Below are 21,268 nucleotides of genomic sequence, written 5' to 3'. Positions count from 1 at the left end.
TTTAGTCCAGATATGTCAAGGTTTCATTTTTCTTTTTCAAAGAGGTGCATTTGTACAGTTGTCAAATACATACACCAACAGGGTTTCTCCATTGCTATAGAGGAAAAGGGGTTTTGTGAGACACGGGGACTTGGTGAGTACAATATAGTACAAACAAGTTGGCCGGGGAACTGCTGCAGCCCCCACTCCTTGCAAAGCCAGCCTGTCCATGCAGGTCCGCGCTGATGTTCCAGGTTCTCTGCCGCCGTCTCGTCGGCCGCAAAATCTCAGTTCGGTACTCGGTGTGACGGGTCAGCAGAGAGACACGCGACGACAGACTGGTTCGCCAGCCCCAGGGCTGAGTGTTCAGAATAGGGGGGTAGGACTCAACTGTAGCCACAGCTGGCAGATAAGCTCCGCCCCCCTCCGTGGCAGTTGGCAGGGTCAGAGGTCACGAGGCGTACAGCCTGTCCCCTGCTGAAGTGTTTGTCGCCTTTGCACAGAGAGGCGGACTAAAGACGTCCAGTACACTGAAGAGAAAACCAAGCCATCTCCAGCATAATACACATAATATCATAATAATAATTCATAGTTAACTTTGTTAATCATATCAAATTATATGTAATAAATTTACATATCTTATAACCCCTATCAAACAGCCCACCGTGTAAATTGATTGGGGTCAAACTAAACGGTTAAGTGGGCCTCTACAAGTGTTTTTTTTTTTTTCTTTTCTTTCTGCCTGAGTTGGTTATCCAGCGCTATGGACATTTTAACGAGACATCATACAAAAAAGAAAGAAAGAAAAAAAAATAGAATGAAAGAAATGAAAAAAAAGGAATCCTGATTGAATTCTGTTCACTTTTTAAAACACGACAAAAGTGCCAAGAACACGTCCTTTTTTTTTGTTTGCAAAATGAAAGTAGAAACATCAAGAAACAAAGAGCACACGTGCCTTTTTTTTTTCAGATCGAAAAAGTCAAAGCTCACACACCAACATTCATTTTTATTCGTCAAGTTGTGCAAGAAGCCAATTAAAAAAAAAAAAAAAAAAGACATTAGCAGTGTTCCTCCAGTGAGGAAGCTTGTCATAAACACTCAACAATGACACATTCTCTACATAGTTTTAAGTCCCCTGACATTATGTTGAGTGCTACAAGGAGACCCAAAACACACACACACACACACACACACACAAAAAGCTCCTGCACCAAGGATAATGCACAAAAAAAAGAAAAAGAAAGAGCAAAGGTTTGTACGCACCGTTTTCACACCACACGACCAAACCAGGCTGTGCTGAGCTCCTGACAAACACGTCGGCCGAATTAAAAAAAAGAAACAACGAAAAATGTGGAACATAAACAATGAACCGAAATTGGAACAGCCACAGCCTGGTCGGTGAATCGGGTGGAAAAAAGATTCCAAACAAAACGAAGGGGGTTGCATTCCGCGACAAGAGGTTTTCCTAAAAGAAACAGAACCAAGGAAATCACCTAACACCTCGGCCCGTTGGACCCAAGAACGCGCCGGGCGCCAAGTGAGATGGAGCACAGACAGACAGACACAAGGTTAGGGCAAGGTGATGTGCAAAAACTTAAACTGAGCCACCTCTCTTCTTCGTTTTTTTTTCTTTCTTCAACCTTATTCACCCCCGTCTTTTCCCCCCACTCTCATTCTCTGTCTGTTGTTGAATGTTACCCCTAGGGGAAGGTGTCGGTCTGAGACAGAGGGGTTAGACCGAGACCATCCTAGGATTAGAAAGTGCTGAAACATTATCAAGTCTTTTACATCTACTTACATGTGCATCTCTGTTGGTTGGTAGTTTTTTTTTCTTCTTTTTTCTCTATTTTCTACTGCTTTCTTTTTTACAAAAAAAAAAAGTGGTCCCCACTAGCAATGAGGTTTCTTTTTTTTTCTCTGTGGGTCTCACCGTGAACCATCGAGGGTCAGGGTTTATGATCTCACAGTTAGAGGAGGAAACACTCCGCTACACACGCACACACACACGCACACACGCACACACATTCGGAGATACATGAAACAGTCTTTCACACACTCAAATTTAGGAAGGCCGCAATGACAAGAGGGAAATAGAAGAATGGACAAACTCTGCATTGGTTTTCGTTTTCTGATCACAAACATCCCGACATGTTTGACAGATGTGACGCACGCACACATGAGCACACACACACGAGCACACACACACACACACACAAGCACACACACACAGACGCGCACCAGCAGACAGTAAAATACACAAGCCATCAACAAGGATGAGACACTGGAGTAGGACTAGGCTACATACACTTGGCACAGCATAGGGGGGAAAAAAGAAAACAAAAATATAAGTATTGCACATCGTGGTACATGTCAGGGGGATCAAAAGGTCAAACCTGGGATTTTTCTTAACAAAACTAAAAACTACACCGAACCCTTTACAAAGAGGTTGCTGCGAGGCGCTTGTTCCCCTCTGCGTCCACACGTCCGATTGCTTTGTTTCAACATCTATCATTAGGGCATGCAGACACATTATGACCTGCATGAGCTATAGCGGTGACGAGGAGGCCGAATGTCAACAACACACGATGCTCTCACGTAGGGGAGCGGGCGGTCCGAGGCCGGCGCCGCGCTGAAAGGTAGCTAACGGTTGTCGAGGGCTTATTCCATCGCCGTGCCCCGGGAGGCGGTGCTTCGTGAGGCTGGCTGGCTGTGACTGGGTACCTGAAACAAGGTTGACGAGGTCACTGCGGGAGGAGGGGGGGGGTGACATGTTGCTCACCTGCAGCGCGAGAACAGAGTTTATGACTCTGACCAGCGGAGGACAGCGGAGGTACGGGTGGGTTGTGTTCAGCTACTGCATATACGAGACACTTCCCTGAAACCTGGCAACTGGTGTTGCGACTGCAATTTCTAAAGAGCTTGGGTGATGAGTGGGGGGCATGATAGAGTTGTGTTTTCGTGATGGGCTGAAAGGAGGAATTTTTTGGTTGTAATGCTAGAAGATTATTATTGTTTATTGCAGAGAGGTTGAGTGGAATTACTCTGTGTGTGTGTGTGTGTGTGTGTGTGTGTGTGTACAGGTATGTGTGTGTTCCACTCACACAAGAGGAGAGTGGCTGAATATTGTCACACTATTGCTCTTAAGTAGCCAAAGCAACGACAGCGTCACTTGGCTTTGGCTCAAAATGTCTCTTTTGTTTTAGTTTTGAACCTGAAGGTTTTGATGCTTTGAGTGGCCGGCAGGTTTATTTAGGATTTTGCAGTTTTGCCTTTTCATTTGTCGGGAAGGGGGTTTGGACGAGAAAAGAGAAGAAGAACAAGGACAAGTACGTACATTTACAAAACACAGCCCCGCGCACACACACACACACACACACTCGCACACAGAATTCAAAGCATGCTTGCACGCGCTACAATATCTACAACAGACGATTGTGATGTTTCAATAGGAAAAGGAAGAAATGAAAAAAAAAAGCACTAATGTGGTGGTGTTAATCTGAGAAACCCTGTCTATTATAAAAAAATAAAAATAAAATAAAGCATTTTCAAAACACATATGGGTTCTCACTCATTCACTCACCATTACCATCCGTTTCTCATCCGTCGGCGCACACGTCGATCCTGCCATCACCCGGGTAAAACTCCCACCACCTGAAACAAGTGCCGCCCAACACGGACACTTATCCTCCAGCTCAAGATGATCAGTGGGATGAAAATATGACCGCCATCCACGACACTGCCAAGAAAACAAACACCCCTGACATAAAACGATGCCTACACACAGAGGCCGGGTAGGAGAGTCAACAGATATGCCTGCGGGAAGTTCGCACTTCTCCACATCCTTAACAGCAACCGGTACATGCTAAGCTAACTGGCGTTACATGCGGCGGCGGAGGAACACTTATACTGTTACATGGAGCCCTGCGATCGCACAATGACGAATCCCAGGACACGTGTCGGCTCGCGGCTAAGGTCGATGGTTTGACCCCCGGCTCCTCTAGTCCGTGTGGTGTCCTCGCCCACTTTGCTCCTGAATGTGCATGAATGATGCGTGACAGCAGTGCTGTATGAATGTGTGTGTGTGTGTGTGTGTGAAAGGGTGAATGTGACTTCCATCCATTCCATATGCCATGTGTCCACCGTCACCGATCCATTCAAGAAAACTGCCGTTCTCCTCGAATGTTTGAATTAAAACATAAAACATTCCTGCCGTCTATTTGAATTTCACCCATCTGCTCAAGGGTCTTTACAAACTTCACATTACACTTCAAAGGTCAAACTCAGCAAAAATGAACGGGACTACGGACGACCTCTGACCCGGTTGCTTACGGGGCCTCTAAATAGTGGGTGAACCCCGCGGGCACATCTGTCGAGGTAACTGCTACATCTTAGCAAAGAATAGGATTTCAGCTGGCTTGAACGGACAGGCCGTGTTGTTCAGAACTGAGCCCTACGCCTCGGTTTCAACAGCAGGGGAGAGCGAGTCTCCTCGAGAGACACACGGCACGGTTCATCTCTAAACAAATTCAGTAGGCAGGCACGTGTTCAAATTCTGGTTTGCAGCTACACCCGTGTTCGCTACAAAACCCCGAATGGATAATTTGACTGCGCCGGTGCAGAAACTTTTCCCTCTGATATATGCGATATATGAGTGCCTGTTGAGGAACAAAAAAAAAAAAGGAAAAAAAAAATCTAAAACCCTGGTTTCCTCCAGTGTGTTGCATGGTCTGGGGCTCCTTTCAGGACAGGGCCGTCAAAAAAATAATAAAAATCATCATGTCTCCACCAAACTCCCTCCTCCTGATGTGCAAATTGCAATATTCTCTTAAGTAAAAGACTCCAAGTAGAAACACTGGACATTTAGTATTGACTATATATCAAATGAGTATGTCCTTTTCCTATACACAGTATACTCATACACACACTCACGCACATACACAGAACAGTGAACACTGTGCATTCATCCAGCGTCAGTCCACTTGTGTCTTCGCAGTAGGGACAATATGCGCCAACAAATACAGTATTATTGTCAGCCATTGAGTTTCAGAGATGTTCTGTACTGTTTTGTGTTTGTGCAAGCGTGTGTGTGTGTGTGTATATGGACAGACACGGACCAGCATCACGCACACTCTAGCATACACACACACGTACATTACAAATATATGACACCCTTCAGAACTCTGTGGCGTGAGCTTCTAATCGCTGCTCTCGGTCTGGTACAGAACATCGTCGGGATATTTTCAAAGCCTTTTCCTTTTGTAAATCTTTATGCCATTATCTCAAACGCTCTGCAACACATTCCTAACACTTTTCCCTGACTTTTTTTCCCGCGTGGCCAGCTCGCTCCTAGAGCGCACATGCTGAAAGCCACCGTATTCCTGCTTCCTACTAGCCAGGAATTTTATTCCGACACCCGTCATGCGTCCCTTGGCACTTCCGTTCCCACGCCCCCTTCACATCTCCAAAAAAGCTTGACCGTTCCAAAGTGCTGTTGCTACTTTCTACCCTTCTCTAAACAAAAAAATGATGTTTTTTAAAAAAATCTAAAAACATACAGTACTGCGTAATAAAGAGTAAAATTTGCCGGCCGTATGGTGAGTGTGACAGGTGTGTTAAATGCTTTGAATCATCCTGACCCTCTCGGAACTGACATGCAGATTCTCTCAGTTCCTCCCACACAGCCTTTCTGCTTAAAAATAAAAAGAGAGTAGATAATCAAAAAACCATGAGGATTGTTTGCATTCTTCCTCTTAACTTTTCTCTCAAAGTGAAGTATGAACTCGTATGTATGAGAAATGACCCACGCAGGTTCAATTTGGTACTAACCGACCCCTGATTAAGGTTTCTGACAATCAATGAAAACAAATAACTGCAGAGATAGAAGACGAGGGGTCTAAGTAAAAATAAAATGATAAAAATCAAAACTAAAATGGTAGAGATGAAAGTAAAGGCTCCACTGGCACTGAACTGAACAGAGCAAGTGCTGTTCCCTCTCTGTTGCGCAGCACACTGGCACTACTTGATGACATCACAGGTCAGGTCTGGCACATTACGATGACACTGTGACCTCACACATGAAACTTTCCCAACCCCCATTCGAATTTAGCAATTCAAAACTTTTAGGCTTCATCATGCTCAGGATCAGCTGATATAATATCTCTCCTGTGGTCCAGTGTACGACCACTAGCGTGGCAAGAGGCGGTGGGAGCGAGTTCCCATCCAGGCCGCCTCGCCGGCAGTGCTGAAGACAGTGACATCCCTGTCGTCGAAACTGTGCCCAAGTTCAATTTTGACATTTAGACGAGTGGAGTCATCAGGCATTGCTCTGGTGTGCCACACATCACCGGCAAACATTTAGCACACTTCACATATCTCTCACCTTAAGTAATCTCATGAAAACCACCAAAACGGCACTGGTTGCTTGTGTGACAGCGAATCCACCTATATAAATGTGTTATAAACTGCATGGACTTAATGTAAGGTGATACCATGTAGGGTAAATGAACCTCTACAGTACAGAAAGAAAAAAAGAAAAACAAAAAACTTAAAAACCAAGACATGAAACATTAACGTGGGCATTCATGATTTTTTTTTCTTTGAAGAATCCTTTTATGATTTTTTTTGTCTCCAAAATCCCAGGGGTTATTAACAGTGTGTGAGCCTTCACTTGCCAATATTCGACCTTCCCTCGATGCTGACTTTCACCTCATGAGGGATGAAGGAAGGTTTGGGGAGGGTCAGAGGCGGCTCCTCTTCCGATTTTTCAACTTTCCGACCCTCAGGGGCCGACCACCTCCGCTTCCTGCCAGCCGATGGCTTGCTGGAGCCAGCTTTTGCGATGCTGGCGACCTGACCTTTAGAAAGGGACCCTCTTTCCCTAAACGCGAGATCCCCGTTTTCCACATTGGTGCCGCCTGCGCTCCCATTGCCACTTCCACCGTACCCCCGCTGGCTGATGCCGTTCTCCCGCTCGCCGTGCCTGGAGCCTCCTCCACTGCAGCTCTGGGGAGCGTCTGACGCAGCTCTGGGGGGTTTGAGGTGCCCGTGGCAGGAGGCCGGGACACAGGCAGGGCTGGCCAGCTCCAGGGGCTGGGTCTTCTTCAGAGATCCGTTCCTCAGGTTCTTGAGTGAGAGTGAGATACAGACATCGCCGACAGAAAGCTTGGTGCAAGGCAGCTCCAGGAGCTGGGTGGTCCGGTCCGGGCAGCACGAAGACCAGCCCTGGCCAAAGACGAAGAAGGGATACTCCACCATGACCTCCACACTCACCTGGAGGAGAGGGGGAGAGGGAAGGGAGGGTAGGGAAGCCTTCAATACAATGAAATACTAACTCTTGTATAAGCCCGTCATGTCATTAAATACACCAATTATACAAATCAGGACCAGACAGCTCTCCCCGCTTCTCTTCCCGAGTACAACTCGGCCTGAGAAGAACAGTTTTATGACCTGACGTCGGCGTAAACTTTATTTTAGTCTAATTTTAGCCGCATGAAAGAAGTTTTGGGAGATACAGTTTTTTAATTCAGCAACGCAATTATGTAATATCTCAAACTCTGATGGTAACACTTCAAAAGACACAATCATTCACATAGCAGCCAGTCGTTTTTGGCAACTGCTCGTCTCAGCGAAAAAAGCGACAACATGTTCAATACCAACACAAAAAATGACGCCGGACATTTTCAATGAGAAGCGACATGAGGTGATGTCAGAGTGTTGAATGCTGCACTCATCATTTGTATGTATGACAGAGTGAAGAGATGACAGACAGAAGCAGAGGGTGCTTTGGGAAATGATGGGTAAGAGCGAGGGAGAAAAATAAACCTGAAGGAGGAACGATGATGAAAGGAGCAAAGATCTGAAACACTGCGGCGAGGACGAGAAGGTGGGAGTGGAGGAAGTTACAGGGATGTAGATGAAAAGGCGAGTTTACAAAGGGAGGGTGGGTCGGACAAGAGGAGGAGCGAGGAAGCGAGTGTGAACGAGAACAATGTCAAGAACTATTCAAGTGCTGGATGCATCAAACACATCAGAAGGAGCTGGAGAAAACCAGAGACAGAAAACCGAAAGATAAATTGTGGCACAGTATTCGATGTCCGGAGATTACTGAGAGATCTAAGTCAGAAAAAAGTGAGATGTCTGGGTGAGTGTTTATTATCTGGATATGAAGCATTTAACCAGAGTCTAATTTTAAATAAGTATGCTCTCTTCTTAGAAGTATGGGTTGGGGTGAAACTCAACCTGGGAATTTTACTGGGAGAAACTTCAGTGATTCATCAGGAACTGGTATGAAGAAATGGAGCGGCGCGTTTGTCAATCATGGAAAGTATTACATGCATGACCATGGAATGAAAACCCGACGAGTAGATTCCGACACATAATTCTTTGAACTTCTGGAAAGGTCATTATCAGTTGTTGCATGACTGTCATACTGCTACATTGAACATAATTACAGGGGGAATATCAGGGTCCTGTGAGATCTAAAATCACAGCAGCTCGACATTAATAACACCAGAGATTAAACCGCTCTTGTAGAAGAATTATGCTTATTTACTTCCTTGCTAACGGACAGTGGAAAATGTAGATTCTAATCAGTTTGTTAAATATGAAGCTGAAGCGAGCAGCCAATTAGCTTAGCATAGCCTTGAGATCAGAAGCAGTATGACACAGCTATTCAGGCTCTATGAAAAGATGAAACCAAATCTCTTAAATCACATTCACTGACACAGTAGATCGTTGTGTGCTTCATCTTTTCACAAAAAGCATAGTGTAAGAACAAGTTGTGGTTTTCATATGGAAGTAACGTGCGGTGCCATCTCTTGGCCGGGAGCGGTGAATTCCTGGAGAATTCCATGAGGTTGGCGGGGCAACCAGAGGACACTACAGAAAGCCTTTATGATAAGCTCAGCTGATTGGCTGCTACTTGGAACTTCATATTAAAGAGCGGTAACAGTTTTTCCGCGAATCTTGGCATGAAATTAAAATAGGCGCATGCCCCCGAAATTGCTAAACGGTACCTACAAATCATACATTGATTATGAAAATTCCTGTCGATTAAGTTTAGTTTTAGCTGTTTTCAGACATGAAAATGTCCAGAAAATTGACCATGACCAAGCTAAATCTTCTCATGTGTTGTGTTTTCTTTCTTACCTGTGCACGGTGCTCACCGACAGAGAACTGCACCACAGCAACGTTGGGTGAGGTGTGGCTGCCTTCGATGCGCTCCACCGTGGACGAGTCGATCTTGAGCTCACTGCTGATCTCAGCACTCTGGATGAAGTCCTCCGTCTTCAGATCCTCCACGCGTTTCAGCTCCCCATCGGCCAGCTGGATGATGGACCCCTTGATGAAATATGGGGGGAGTGAGGGAGGCACTGCCGCACTGGACGGGGGAGGAGGAGCAGAAGAAGCAACCAACCCTGTTGCCGTGGGTACAATGGGGAGATGAAGCTGGGCTTGGACCACCGCACCTGAAGCGGCCTGGTGGTACGAGCCGCTTGAGGTTTCCAGAGTTTCTCCTTTGGGAGCAGTGGCAGCAATGTACGTGTGTGGGAGTGCACTAGGAAAAGATGTGGCCTGGGTAGATGATGTCCCATGGGAGGTTACGGGTTCCAATGTGGTGACTCCCCCTCCGCTAACCGGGATAATGACTGGTTGGGCACCAGGAATGAGTAAGTGTTGTTGTAGGCTGGTGTGGTAGCTGATTGGCGTATGCTGGCTCCCACTGCCCCCTGCGATGTAACCAATGATAGGTGGCTGGGGATAGATACTGGTGGAGGGGAGGCCCATTGAAAGTGCCTCTGTAGCGCTGTGGGTGGTCTGGATAACGGTCTGGGGTGGCAACGTGCTGACAGCGGCTTTCAGACTGTCTACTCTTAAAGGGGGTGGAAACGTGAACGAGGACGTGGTGTTGCAGGAGGAGGTGCGATTGACAGGCTTGCCCAGGATGATGCCACCTTTTTCCAGGTGTGTGGGGGCAGAGGTTGTCAGCTTCTCAGGGCTGGCTCTGGGTGGTACCAGGTGGTGGTCTCCATGGCTGTTGGGCATTAGCATAACAGAGGTTCTCAGCCCTGAGGGATCATAAGCAGAGTAATCGGATGGCAGAACCAGCTGGTGGGGCTCATATGAGGACAAAGAATGAGTTGCATCCCGTGATTTGCTTCCTGACTTGGAGAGGATGGAGTCATGGGGTACTCCAAACCGCCGGCCCCTTTCGAGCTCTCCATTGTGGAGCTCTCTGGGTCTGGAGCCACCTTCCTCTTTTCTAGTGGAGCCGTCTGTGTACTGCACCAAAACCTGGGACATTCCATGTCCCATGGTGTGGTGGTGGTGGTGGTGGTGCAGTGCCTGGGGAGAAAAGTGAATGCTGCCTTGGTGATGAGGCGACGGAACAGTCCGCGGGGAAGTTGACATCTGAACATGGTGAAAGGCGGGGTCTGTAGAAGGCGGCGGCATGGAGGTCCGCCCAGAGGACACTCTGTGCTGGTCATGTTTGAAAGCCTGCAAAGGAGCAGAGGCTGTCTCTGTGTGTGAGTGTCTCTGAGTGGCCAAAGAGGAGGACGAGGAGAGGGGGGGAGGTGGAGGAGGAGGTGGGAGCAGTTGAGGGGAGATGTAGCTTGTGTATGGGGCAGTGTAAGGTGAGGCTATAAATTGCAGATTGGGAGGCAGTTGGGTGTAGTGGACAGTTCCGCCAACTGTTGTTTGTGACAAGGGGGATGTATAAATTGTAGGAAGAGACGAGACCAGCCTCAGTGACGAAGAGCAGGATGAAGAGTCTGATGTTGAGGACAGGGATTTATACAGGGGCCCATCAGACTGGCTGGAGCTGCGGTGCCCGACCACACTGCTCTCTTTCCCACCAGCCACACTGGCAAGCCAGGCCATGTTCTCTGTGCGTTGACTGTCACTGGCGGGTGGCATGGTGATTGAACGGTTTTCAGGGGGTAAAGTGCTTGAGGGGAGCTCCCTCTTCTTTGGGGGCAGACATTCATTACTGCGTTCCTGGTTGGACTTCATGATTGCGCCTCTCCTCCCTCAACTATACTTGCGTTATCTTTCCTCAACTTTTGGACTTCTTCAGCTTCTTCTTTATCCTTTGTGCCCCCTTTCACTGACTTTCTCTTTCACTTGCCTTTCTCGTTTCCCCACTTTTGATGTTTTGTCCTCAATCTCACTTTAATTAGCTATAAATGAACCTTCCTAAACTTGTTTCTCTTTTTCTTCCTGTCCAGTTCAGCCAAGGCCGTTGATTATTTCACGAAGAAAATCCAGGCCCTGAGGAACAGGTGAAGAAGCATTAAAGATGGAGACGATGATATGGGGGGGTCGTTAAAGGGGAGGGGTAGGGCGTGCTGTTCGGTCCAGGGGCCTTTAGTGTCTGAAGGTTGAGTTCAGTGTGGTGGGGGAGACCGTTACGACATCACACCTGCTGCTGCCGCCGAGGACGACGGAGGGCCGAGTGCGTCGCACTTCATGCGGAATCATTTCCTTGCAAAGGCAAGCCTGCCCACACGCAGCACAAACCTGTGAAGGAGAAAGACAGATGGAATGACTAATCATCACAGTTCCCGTTTTTCGAACATTGCAAGTGCATCAGCTGTGGGTTTATCAATGAAAATGAAGCAGACACACTGCAAGTTACCAATGCACAGTAAGTATGTTATCCATGGTCTGGACATATAAATACTGTTCTATACTGTACTGTATTTACACTGCCCCTGAAGAAAAACTTACTTTATTTTTCAATGTAAATGTAAATCCAAATTTTTGCTATTTGGTTATAACTATTTACTAATCGAAATATAGAAACTGGAACTATCCAAAATCATGTTTTGCAACTGGGTGCAAAGTCAATACAAGGTCCTGGAGATGGAGAACAACGCATGCTTCTAAAAACAGGACATGAAAACCAGAAACACAGCAAAGAGGAGCAACATGTGCACCAAGAGATACAGGAGTCACAATGATGAGGCTCAAAGAGGAGAAACTGTTGAGCATGAAGGTCGAAAAACAGGACACGAACCAACAAAATGATGCCCTGCATCAACAACTCAGGAGCTCAACAAGCAGCTCCAGAAACAACAAAAAAAGAGGCCATGGACGAACCCAAGGGCGCTCTGCGACAAGTAATTCAGGACGGGGAAAAAATATTTAGGTGTTTGAAAGGACCTAGAATGTTCTGAAGGATAACAAAAAAACAAAACATGACACAACATTCAATTTGGTTACAAAAGCAAAAGTTAATCACGGGTAATAATAATAACAACAATGTAATAATAGTAGTATATATTAGTTATGATGGAATTACAGAAGCTTGGACCCCTAAACATAATAACTTTAGGAAGTTTCCTGCACCTGCAGTACATGGACTTCCAATAACAGACCTATTCTGTACAAAGTGTGTGTGTGTGTGTGTGTGCCATCTGTTAGCAAGGACCCCCTGCTGCAAAAGATGGAAGGCCTGGTGTGAATCTCATAAATAATGTACAGGCATTTCAAGACACACACACACACACACACACGGGGATACACACACACACACACGGGGATACACGCACGCACGCACGCACGCACGCACACAAAAAACTAAGCACGCGCCATCTTGCTTACTCAAACACGACACCTGGGCATATTCAATTATGCTGACACGTGTTCTTTTCCTGACGCACAGCACAGCTTAATACACACGCGCCCAAACACACAATGTGGCACAAAAGCACATAGAGAGATACATGTATTTGTCCAGCTTCAGAACTATATTTGAACCCTTGAAAGTTGACCGAGTAGCATCTCACTAACACACAACAATCTTACACTAAACTTGCACAGCTAGTAGCAACACACTGACCGAGCTGTCACCTTATTTTCTCCAGAAAGAGTTTGCAGAGTCAGTGACTTTACAATGTCACAGGGTGAGTGAGTTGAATGCACTGTGATATGTGTACAATTACACAAAAACGCGTGAGCATCACTGTCTGGTAGTATGAATATGTTGCATCTATGAGATGAACACATTGATAAAAAGATATAAGAAGCTAATTTTCACTAACAAAAACAAACAAATATTGATCAAACAATAGGGCTTGTCTAAAAACATCGTCAACCTCCTTAAATACGAGAAATATATCCTATTGTTTACAATGCAAACCACTTACTCGACTGTCTGCCAATCTAAAGATCAAAATACCATCAAGAACACAATGATGGACAAAATAAATTGGATAATATACACACTAATAAAATGTAATCTTGGTTAGTTGGCCCATTGCTGCTGTAACAAGCAGAGGTTGGGGGTCAGAGACACGAACTGCAACTGTTATTACGTCTGCACACACACCAGAGCTGACAGCCCAGTAACACACCCGCTTGTATTGGTGGTGAGTCGGACGATCTGATATCTGTACACTGCCAAGCCACAAAAGATTGAATCTTACAAGCAGAGTGACTGGGTCAACACCTCCCTGGTTTCCCAAGGCTTAGCTGCTAATTTCTGCAGAGTGATGCCAACTGCAACCGCTGTGTGCGTGCGCGCGTGCGTGCGCGCGTGTGTGTAGGATGAGGACGATCTTGCATCTCCAGCAGATTCCTGTGAATTCGGAGTGTCGCAGTGCTACTACAGTACAACACGACTACAGAGACAGACGTGAGAGTAAACACAAATTCACATGCAAATACAGCGCAAGAGCACACACACACACACACACACACACGCGCTTTCCTCATCACCCGCCATGTGACTCAGAGGTGTATTGAGAGGTTACTGTTGATCAGTGAGCTCTTAGCACTGAGATGACTCCTCTCCTCTCCTGCCTCAGCCTGCCCACCTCTCAGTCTTCACAACTCCATTATCCGTTATCATTCTTCCATCTAATTCTAGTTTTATGTTCTCAATCCTGTCTCCTTACTGCACACTGCAACACTCCTAATTCACTGTACTGTTGATGCTGTGTCGCACAACACAGTCGGTTTAGATTGATAAAATAAAAAAGGACGTAACTCATCTATTTGCATTAGACAAGCTTTTGCCCAAATCAAAACTTTAAGGCAGGAGGAGTATTGTGTGTCGGACAGATCTCTGATTAGAGCTGTTTCCTATCAGATGACACATCAAACACGGACAGAGTCTGTGCATCCAGCCAGCGATCTGTTCACGTCGCTGTGACCACTTTTATCGTCAGCGCTGTCAGAACTAAAAAGTCATTCCTGACACTTGACTCTGACAAAAAATAAAAAGAAGAAGGTGTCTGAACAGTGCAGGAGAAATATGGTGAGTTTTGTGTAATGGGATCTGTTGTATTGCTGTTACAGTCAGTATGTGTAATGAGTGAGGCATGGCACTGCAGCTGCTAAACTGCTAAACTTATACAACAAATTATATCCGGTGTAAATGTTCTGTTCGGTGTAAACTTCCGTCTAGTGTTTAGGGTGGGAAACTTTAGTGTCATACCCGCCATAAAAAGAAAACGGCCCAACGAGGGGGTTTGAGGGAGGGATGAGGAGAGGTAGACAGGGGGAGAGGCTTTGAGACCCATGGGGGAGAGAGTTAGAGAGCGAGGGAGAGGCCGGCTCAATTGACCTACATTGCAAAAAGAGATTATGGCTTCATTGAAACTGACACTCAAACACACATTCACTGAAAAGCCATGTCACCTGAATCTTGCTGAGTTTTCAGCGGCTGTGTGTGTGTGTGTGTGTGTGTGTGTGTGTGTGTGTATCAGATGACCTGTAACCCAAGCCGTCTGTCCTCCATGTGCTTTGGTCTCTTTACACACACACACACACACACACACACACACACACACACACACACACACACACACACACACACACACACACACACACACACACACACACACACACACACACACACACACACACACACACACACACACACACACACACACACACACACACACACACAGTTTTTCTCTCCCTCCCTCTGGGGCACTACTGATATAGAGAAAAACTCTGTGTGTGTGTGTGTGTGAGTGTGTGTGTGTGTGTGTGTGTGTGTGCAACCTGAATCGCTCACTCATGCACTATACTATTGTCCTTTTACGGTCAAAAGAGCGGTTGTGTGTACATGTCATCCTTTTACTGCTTTACTCTGGAACAGACAGACAGACAGGGTCCATTAAACAATGCAGCTGAAAGTGTTGAATACAAACAGGGGTTATGAATGAATTGTGCGTATACTCTGATATATGTGGTTAAAAGCCTGCATCCAAAATCAAACTAGTCTTTCATGAATAAAACTGGCATATACAGAGTTATTTGTTAGATTATACATACCATATTCTCTAACTGATGCATTTAACTTGGACGTTAATGTATAATTTACGAATCAGTAGTGGAGTGCTCTGTGGTTATGGCGCCAGCACTACATGTATATCCACTAGCACTGAAACGATGGTCACAAACAATGTTCACGATACCAACAGACACACCACAAAAACACAGTTTCACGGTCACACAGATTCAACTGATATATTTTTCCTGAGCGTCACCAAAGAGTCAATATATCAAATGCAGATAAATGCGCCAAATGTGAGCACTGCCTCTTCAGCGTTCTGTCGTTCCATTTATGAAGTACATTCATTTAAATAATTAATCTTGCCTGCACTAGAGGCTTCGATACAGTCAATATATGACAGTGATGTTACTTTTTAATTACCATTCAATAAATGCAGTGTTAAACTCCAGTTTTGCTGTTGAGGATTTTGTAGATGCTATCAACTCACCTTCAGTTGTTGGCAGCAACAGCCTGATCTAATATTATATGCAGGTATGTCCGGTCCATAAACAAAAATCCTCCCAAACTAAACTGAATAGGAATCTTCATTCAACGTTGCATTTTCGGCTCAGGATGCTGAGCGTTGGATGATTTTAAAAGAAAAAGCCCTGAGCTGGTTGTGGGCGAGGGTGTGAGCTTTTCTCAAGGTGTCAGGAGGCACAAAATCCACAATCATATGATCGCAGGGTGAGCATGTCTCACCAGGACACCACAACACACGAACCACGACGGGCAGCAGGTCACGGAATGTGTTGACTTGTGTCTTGTGTTTGATGTGTGCAAAGAATTTCTGCTCAGAATATGTCGTACCAGATAAAAAATAGCAGTTTTGTGGTAATCAGCTGACTAACCCATCAGTATTTAGTTTAAAGCATTTAGGGCAGAAAAACTCTGTGTATGGGCTACGTATGTCTGTTCCATCTGAGTTTGTGTGTGCGTGTGCATGATTGCCGAGTCATAATCATAATCATGATCAAAGGGATAGGTCCAACGTGATGTGTTATCTCACTGCTAAATATAGTGCAAGTTGAAAACACAGTTGCTGCAGGCTCATACCTCTCTCTCTCTCTCTCTCTCTCTCTCTCTTCACTTTTCCTTCTTTATGTCTCTCTGTAGCGTTTTGTCTATGTGGTTCTTCATTAGTGTGGGTGTGTGTTTGCATATGTGCATGCACGTGTGTGTGTTACAGGGACCCTTGCCAGACTGTGAACTCTGACAAAGCCGGCACTTTATTCACTCTCACTCTCCACTAGTGATTACACACAACAAACAACACGCACGCACACACACAGGACTATGGTAAGATATCGTGGGTGTAATGGAGGATCTGCCATTGACAGATGGAGACAGTTAGAGAAGGAGGTGGAACAGAAAAGGGAGGGGTGACGGAGAAAAAGAGAAGCAAACGACGGAGCGAGAGAGAGGGGGGGGTGTTAAGAGTTAAACAGAAAAAGAGAGACAGAGATGGAGCTAAAGAAATGACTGTGAGGAAAAAGAGACTTTCTGAAAACAAACACTTGGGCAGCGTTGCATGACTTGCATTTTCTCACCCCTCAACAACCCCGAGGTTAGGTGGGTGACTGAGGGGGTGACGGGCGGGTGGTGTACACAGTCAGGAAGAGAAGAGAAGAGAAGACAAGACAAGACAAGACAAGACAAGACAAGACGAGACGAGAAGGGAAGGGAAGGGAAGGGAAGGGAAGGGAAGGGAAGGGAAGGGAAGCACAGGACGATAGTCAAATGGGAGAAACATGCAACAGCTATTGTAGGAAAATTAGGGCAGACGCAGTACGCACTTACAAATGACATACTGTGATACAACGAGACATGCGTTCGGGACACACATACGCACACACACACACACACGCGCGCCGACTCTCTCTCTCTTACTCCTGCACACACTTCATTTGGAGTGATCACAAAACTGTGGGGAGTGTACTTACCGGGGTAGCGGGAGATACCCACTTCTGCAGCATGCTCTCTCTCCCCTTCTCTCATTCCTTCCTTCCCTCCCTTAACTCCGCTCGTCTCCTGCTCTGCCTTGTCCCTTGTGAAGCACCCTGAGTCTCACTCCGTCTCCCCCCCCCCAGCGGAAAATCCCAAGCAGATTCAGTGTACTTGTGCTACAAACTGCTCTCAGCCTTTCTCGCCCTCCACACACACACACACACACACACACACACACACACACACACACACACACACACACACACACACACACACACACACACACACACACACACACACACACACACACACACACACACACACACACACACACACACACACACACACACACACACACACACACACAGCCAACAACTCTCTACTAAATCTTGACAGCGGGGCAGAGGAAGCTCCCTCACTACCACTGACACACAACACTCAGGTGATCACACACACACACACACACACACACACACACACACACACACACACACACACGCAAAATTGGTAGCACGCACTTGCACTCGCCCACAGGGAGGGAGTCCCGCATGCAGAGCTCCAACGTGTATTATGCAAGGGGCTGAATGCGAGCCAGGGCTAACACACTGACTACCCTACACACACACACACACACACACACACACAGAGAGACACACACACACACACACACACACACACACACAGAGAGACACACACACACACACACACACACACACACACACACACACACACACACACACACACACACACACACACACACACACACACACACACACACACACACACACACACACACACACACACACACACACACACACATAAAGGGCCCCTCCCACGATTTGTTCGGCCAACTTCATCAGGTATTCATTCAAAAAACACACACACGCCAGCTGGCTGCATGCCCAGAGAATGCTTACAAGCAGAGAGAGAGAGTGTGTGTGTGTGTGTGAGAGAGAGAGAGAGAGAGAAAGAGAGAAAGAGAGAGAGAGGGAGGGAGAGAGGGAGGGGGTGGAGGGAGTTACAGTGAGAAGGGCAGAGAGGGAGAGATAAAGAGAGAGGGCGTCAGGGAGGGAGAAGGAGAGTGAGCAGTAGAGATTAGAGAGAGTGCATGAAAGAATGACACATGGAAAATACAGTATATTGATAAATAAGTGATCTGAAAAATGTAAAAAATTAAAAATAAAAGTTTTACAATGCACCTCACAACTTCTAGGAGGGGGGCTGAAAAACAGGCCAAACCCAGATATTCAATTTAAAAATGCAGAGGAAAGCAAGTACATGTGAGAAGGTTAAAGCTAAAGTTTGGAACATTTGCATGAAAAGTGAGTTCAGTGATGAGTAAATAACTGTCTCCTGACTTCATACATACAGATAAAAACTGTTATAGACATATGCATAACAACATACGCAAAGCACATGCAGTAAATGTAGCCACACACACACACACACACACACTCAGAGTAAACAAAAGGTCAAAGACGTGGGTCTTACACAACGTTATAACAGCGTAGCTACGATATATTTGCTATACTGCAGGAAACAGTGGCCTGTATATGCCCAGGTTCAACGAGGGTGCACTTCCTCCTTTCGTCCACTAGATGTCAGGACCGGCTACTCACTGACAAGTGTTCAGCAGTCTATTTCCGTTGGTTAGCTGACCTAGTTAAAATATCGTTTGGAAGTAAATATAGATGAAATGTGCTGCTCAATGCTACGACACACACACACACACACACGGTGTACCGTAATGATTCCCACTGGACTCTGAGGGTCTAAACACACATTAAAAACACATCCTGTTTGTGTTGGTTGGTCTTCCTGTCGGCCTGATAGCAACCCTCGCGTTATATTTTTGACATTCTCGTATTCTAGCAGACGTTTCAAGGGTGAGTTTGAGTGTCGTTCAAAGGACACAAAGAACATACAGGTATTAACCCAGAGAGGCTGCGTAAGACGATTGAAGAGCGTTAATCTTTAAGGTCTTTTGTTACCTTTTTTATTTCGGTAGTAAGCATTCTATGCTTGCTATGATGCTTTGACATTGATTTCCCATATACGCTGTTAACCAAACAGTTCACTATGATGCTCCACTACTTGACCTGGTATATAAGCTGTTGTTGTTCATGTTAGAGATATAGTTCCTGATTTTTCTGCAGCAATAATAAAAATGCCCACAAATCGCAAAATTTCCTTCCCGTTTTGAAACTAAAGCATGCAATTGTTGAGAAACATGATATTTTTTTGGGGTGCAGTTTTAAAAGTCATAAACAAACCAAAAATAAAAGTTGTATAACTTAAGTAAGTAAGAAACCGGGAGGTTGAGCGACAATAAGACAAGCAGTGACGGAAAGAGTTAGAGACGGAGAGTCAAATCAACAGATAACAAGAAAAAAACAGGCCAGACTGTTTTTGTTTCAGTCGGCTCTGTCGTGTCAGGTGACCTCAACGGCACAGAAACATTTGTCTGTTGTCCCTGGCAACCAATTGGAGCCTCGCAGCATTTAATCATAATTCATTTGTGTGGGTTTGTTTACGATCTGCTGTGAAGTGAAATCAGTATACAAGAGAGAGAGGGAGGGCAATTCAGATTTGAGCTTTTAGTTCGGTGATTTGAGTTCTCTCTTTCTCTCAAACGTCTCAGTCTCTGTTCAGCCGGTCCGTCTCTCCATCTGAAACTTTCTTGCTCTGGCTGAGGTCGTCACACGTCGATGCCCTCTGATCATTTCTGAAAAAACACACACACAACATACAACACACACACACACACACACACACACACACACACACACACACACACACACACACACACACACACACACACACACACACACACACACACACACACACACACACACACACACACACACACACACACACACACACACACACACACACACACCCCTCTACTCTCCAACTCCAACCTCCTACTCTAGATGCACATCGGTTTTTTTCATATTTTCCCTGCCGTCTGACCATCTCTATCAAGGAACCTGTATTGTTTGGATGTTAGAAACAACAGGAAATGTCTGAGACTTTACAGCTCAATTAAAACTTGTGTCACTGCTTCTGCAAATCCTGTTTCATTGTCCTCGAGTTTAAAAATCTCTTTGTGACCTCCTCAAGATTTATATATCTTCTTCATGACTGAGGGATTTTAAAGCATGAAATTTGCAAACATCCGAACAAACAGTTGGATAAAGAGAGGAATATTCCTTTTTCTTTTTTTTATACTAAGAAAGAACATGCTGACTGAGCGAATAAGTGAAAACAAATCCAATTATTTTCTCTTTTGCAATGTCTTCATAGTCGTAGCATAACTTATCAAGATTCATCAAAACGTTAAATCCAATATAGCAACTTACGCTTCATTATGACCAACTCATGACACTGAATAACACTCAACAACCGTCAATAACCATGAGGTAATGAGAATCAATGCAATGTTAAGTGCACCGAAATTTTCCAAAGCAAACAGGGCTCCGCTCTCTCTCCGTCTTTCATTTCTTCAGTCTGTCTGCAGAGCAGAGAACAGTCACAGCCAGTCACTAAGGAAACTGATGTAAAGCTTGTACACACACACACACACACACACACACACACACACACACACACACACACACACACACACACACACACACACACACACACACACACACACACACACACACACACACACACACACACACACACACACACACACACACACACACACACACTTTGACTTTCGCACTCTCCCAGTCGCCCACGCAAACTTCACACATGCTGCGGTTATGACAACGGCAACCCCCACCCTCCTACACTCTCTTTACCCATCCAGCCCCCCCCCCGTCTCTGTTGGTGAAAGTCTCAGCTCTCTTGTTTGTCAAGGACTTTCCATCTTTCTCTGGGTCTGCGTGTGAAGTGAATGTGTGTCTGTGGGCGTGCGGGAGCTTGTGCGGTGGCACACAACACACGTGCACACACACACACTAACATATAATTGCAGTGCTGGCTTTATGAAGGCTCACCCTTATGACAACATCATAATCATATCATACCAATGTTCTCTTCATA

The 21,268-nt window shown here is 45.7% G+C and overlaps 1 protein-coding gene across 5 annotated transcripts in view; it reads right to left on the bottom strand.

Moving 5' to 3' along the window:
- The window catches only part of atxn1a (ataxin 1a), a 92,018-nt gene continuing 70,750 nt past the window's right edge, over window positions 1-21,268 (bottom strand). For 4 of the 5 annotated variants that reach the window (XM_035620016.2, XM_047330002.1, XM_035620014.2 and 1 more), the window contains 2 exons: window positions 9,127-11,499; window positions 1-7,248 (listed from right to left, as the gene is read on the bottom strand). In XM_035620016.2, the coding sequence (XP_035475909.2) occupies window positions 6,643-7,248; window positions 9,127-10,992 (2,472 nt within the window). In that variant the 5' untranslated portion in view covers window positions 10,993-11,499 and the 3' untranslated portion in view covers window positions 1-6,642. Of the gene's footprint in view, window positions 7,249-9,126; window positions 11,500-17,211; window positions 17,428-21,268 lie in introns of those variants that run through there. The other variant, XM_035620019.2, reaches the window with a different exon arrangement.

This window comes from Scophthalmus maximus, chromosome 22, assembly GCF_022379125.1.
Source record: "Scophthalmus maximus strain ysfricsl-2021 chromosome 22, ASM2237912v1, whole genome shotgun sequence".
NCBI classification, from domain to species: Eukaryota; Metazoa; Chordata; class Actinopteri; order Pleuronectiformes; family Scophthalmidae; genus Scophthalmus; species Scophthalmus maximus.
Note: the sequence above shows the minus strand (reverse complement) of the source record. Positions and strands in the feature narration are given on the sequence as shown.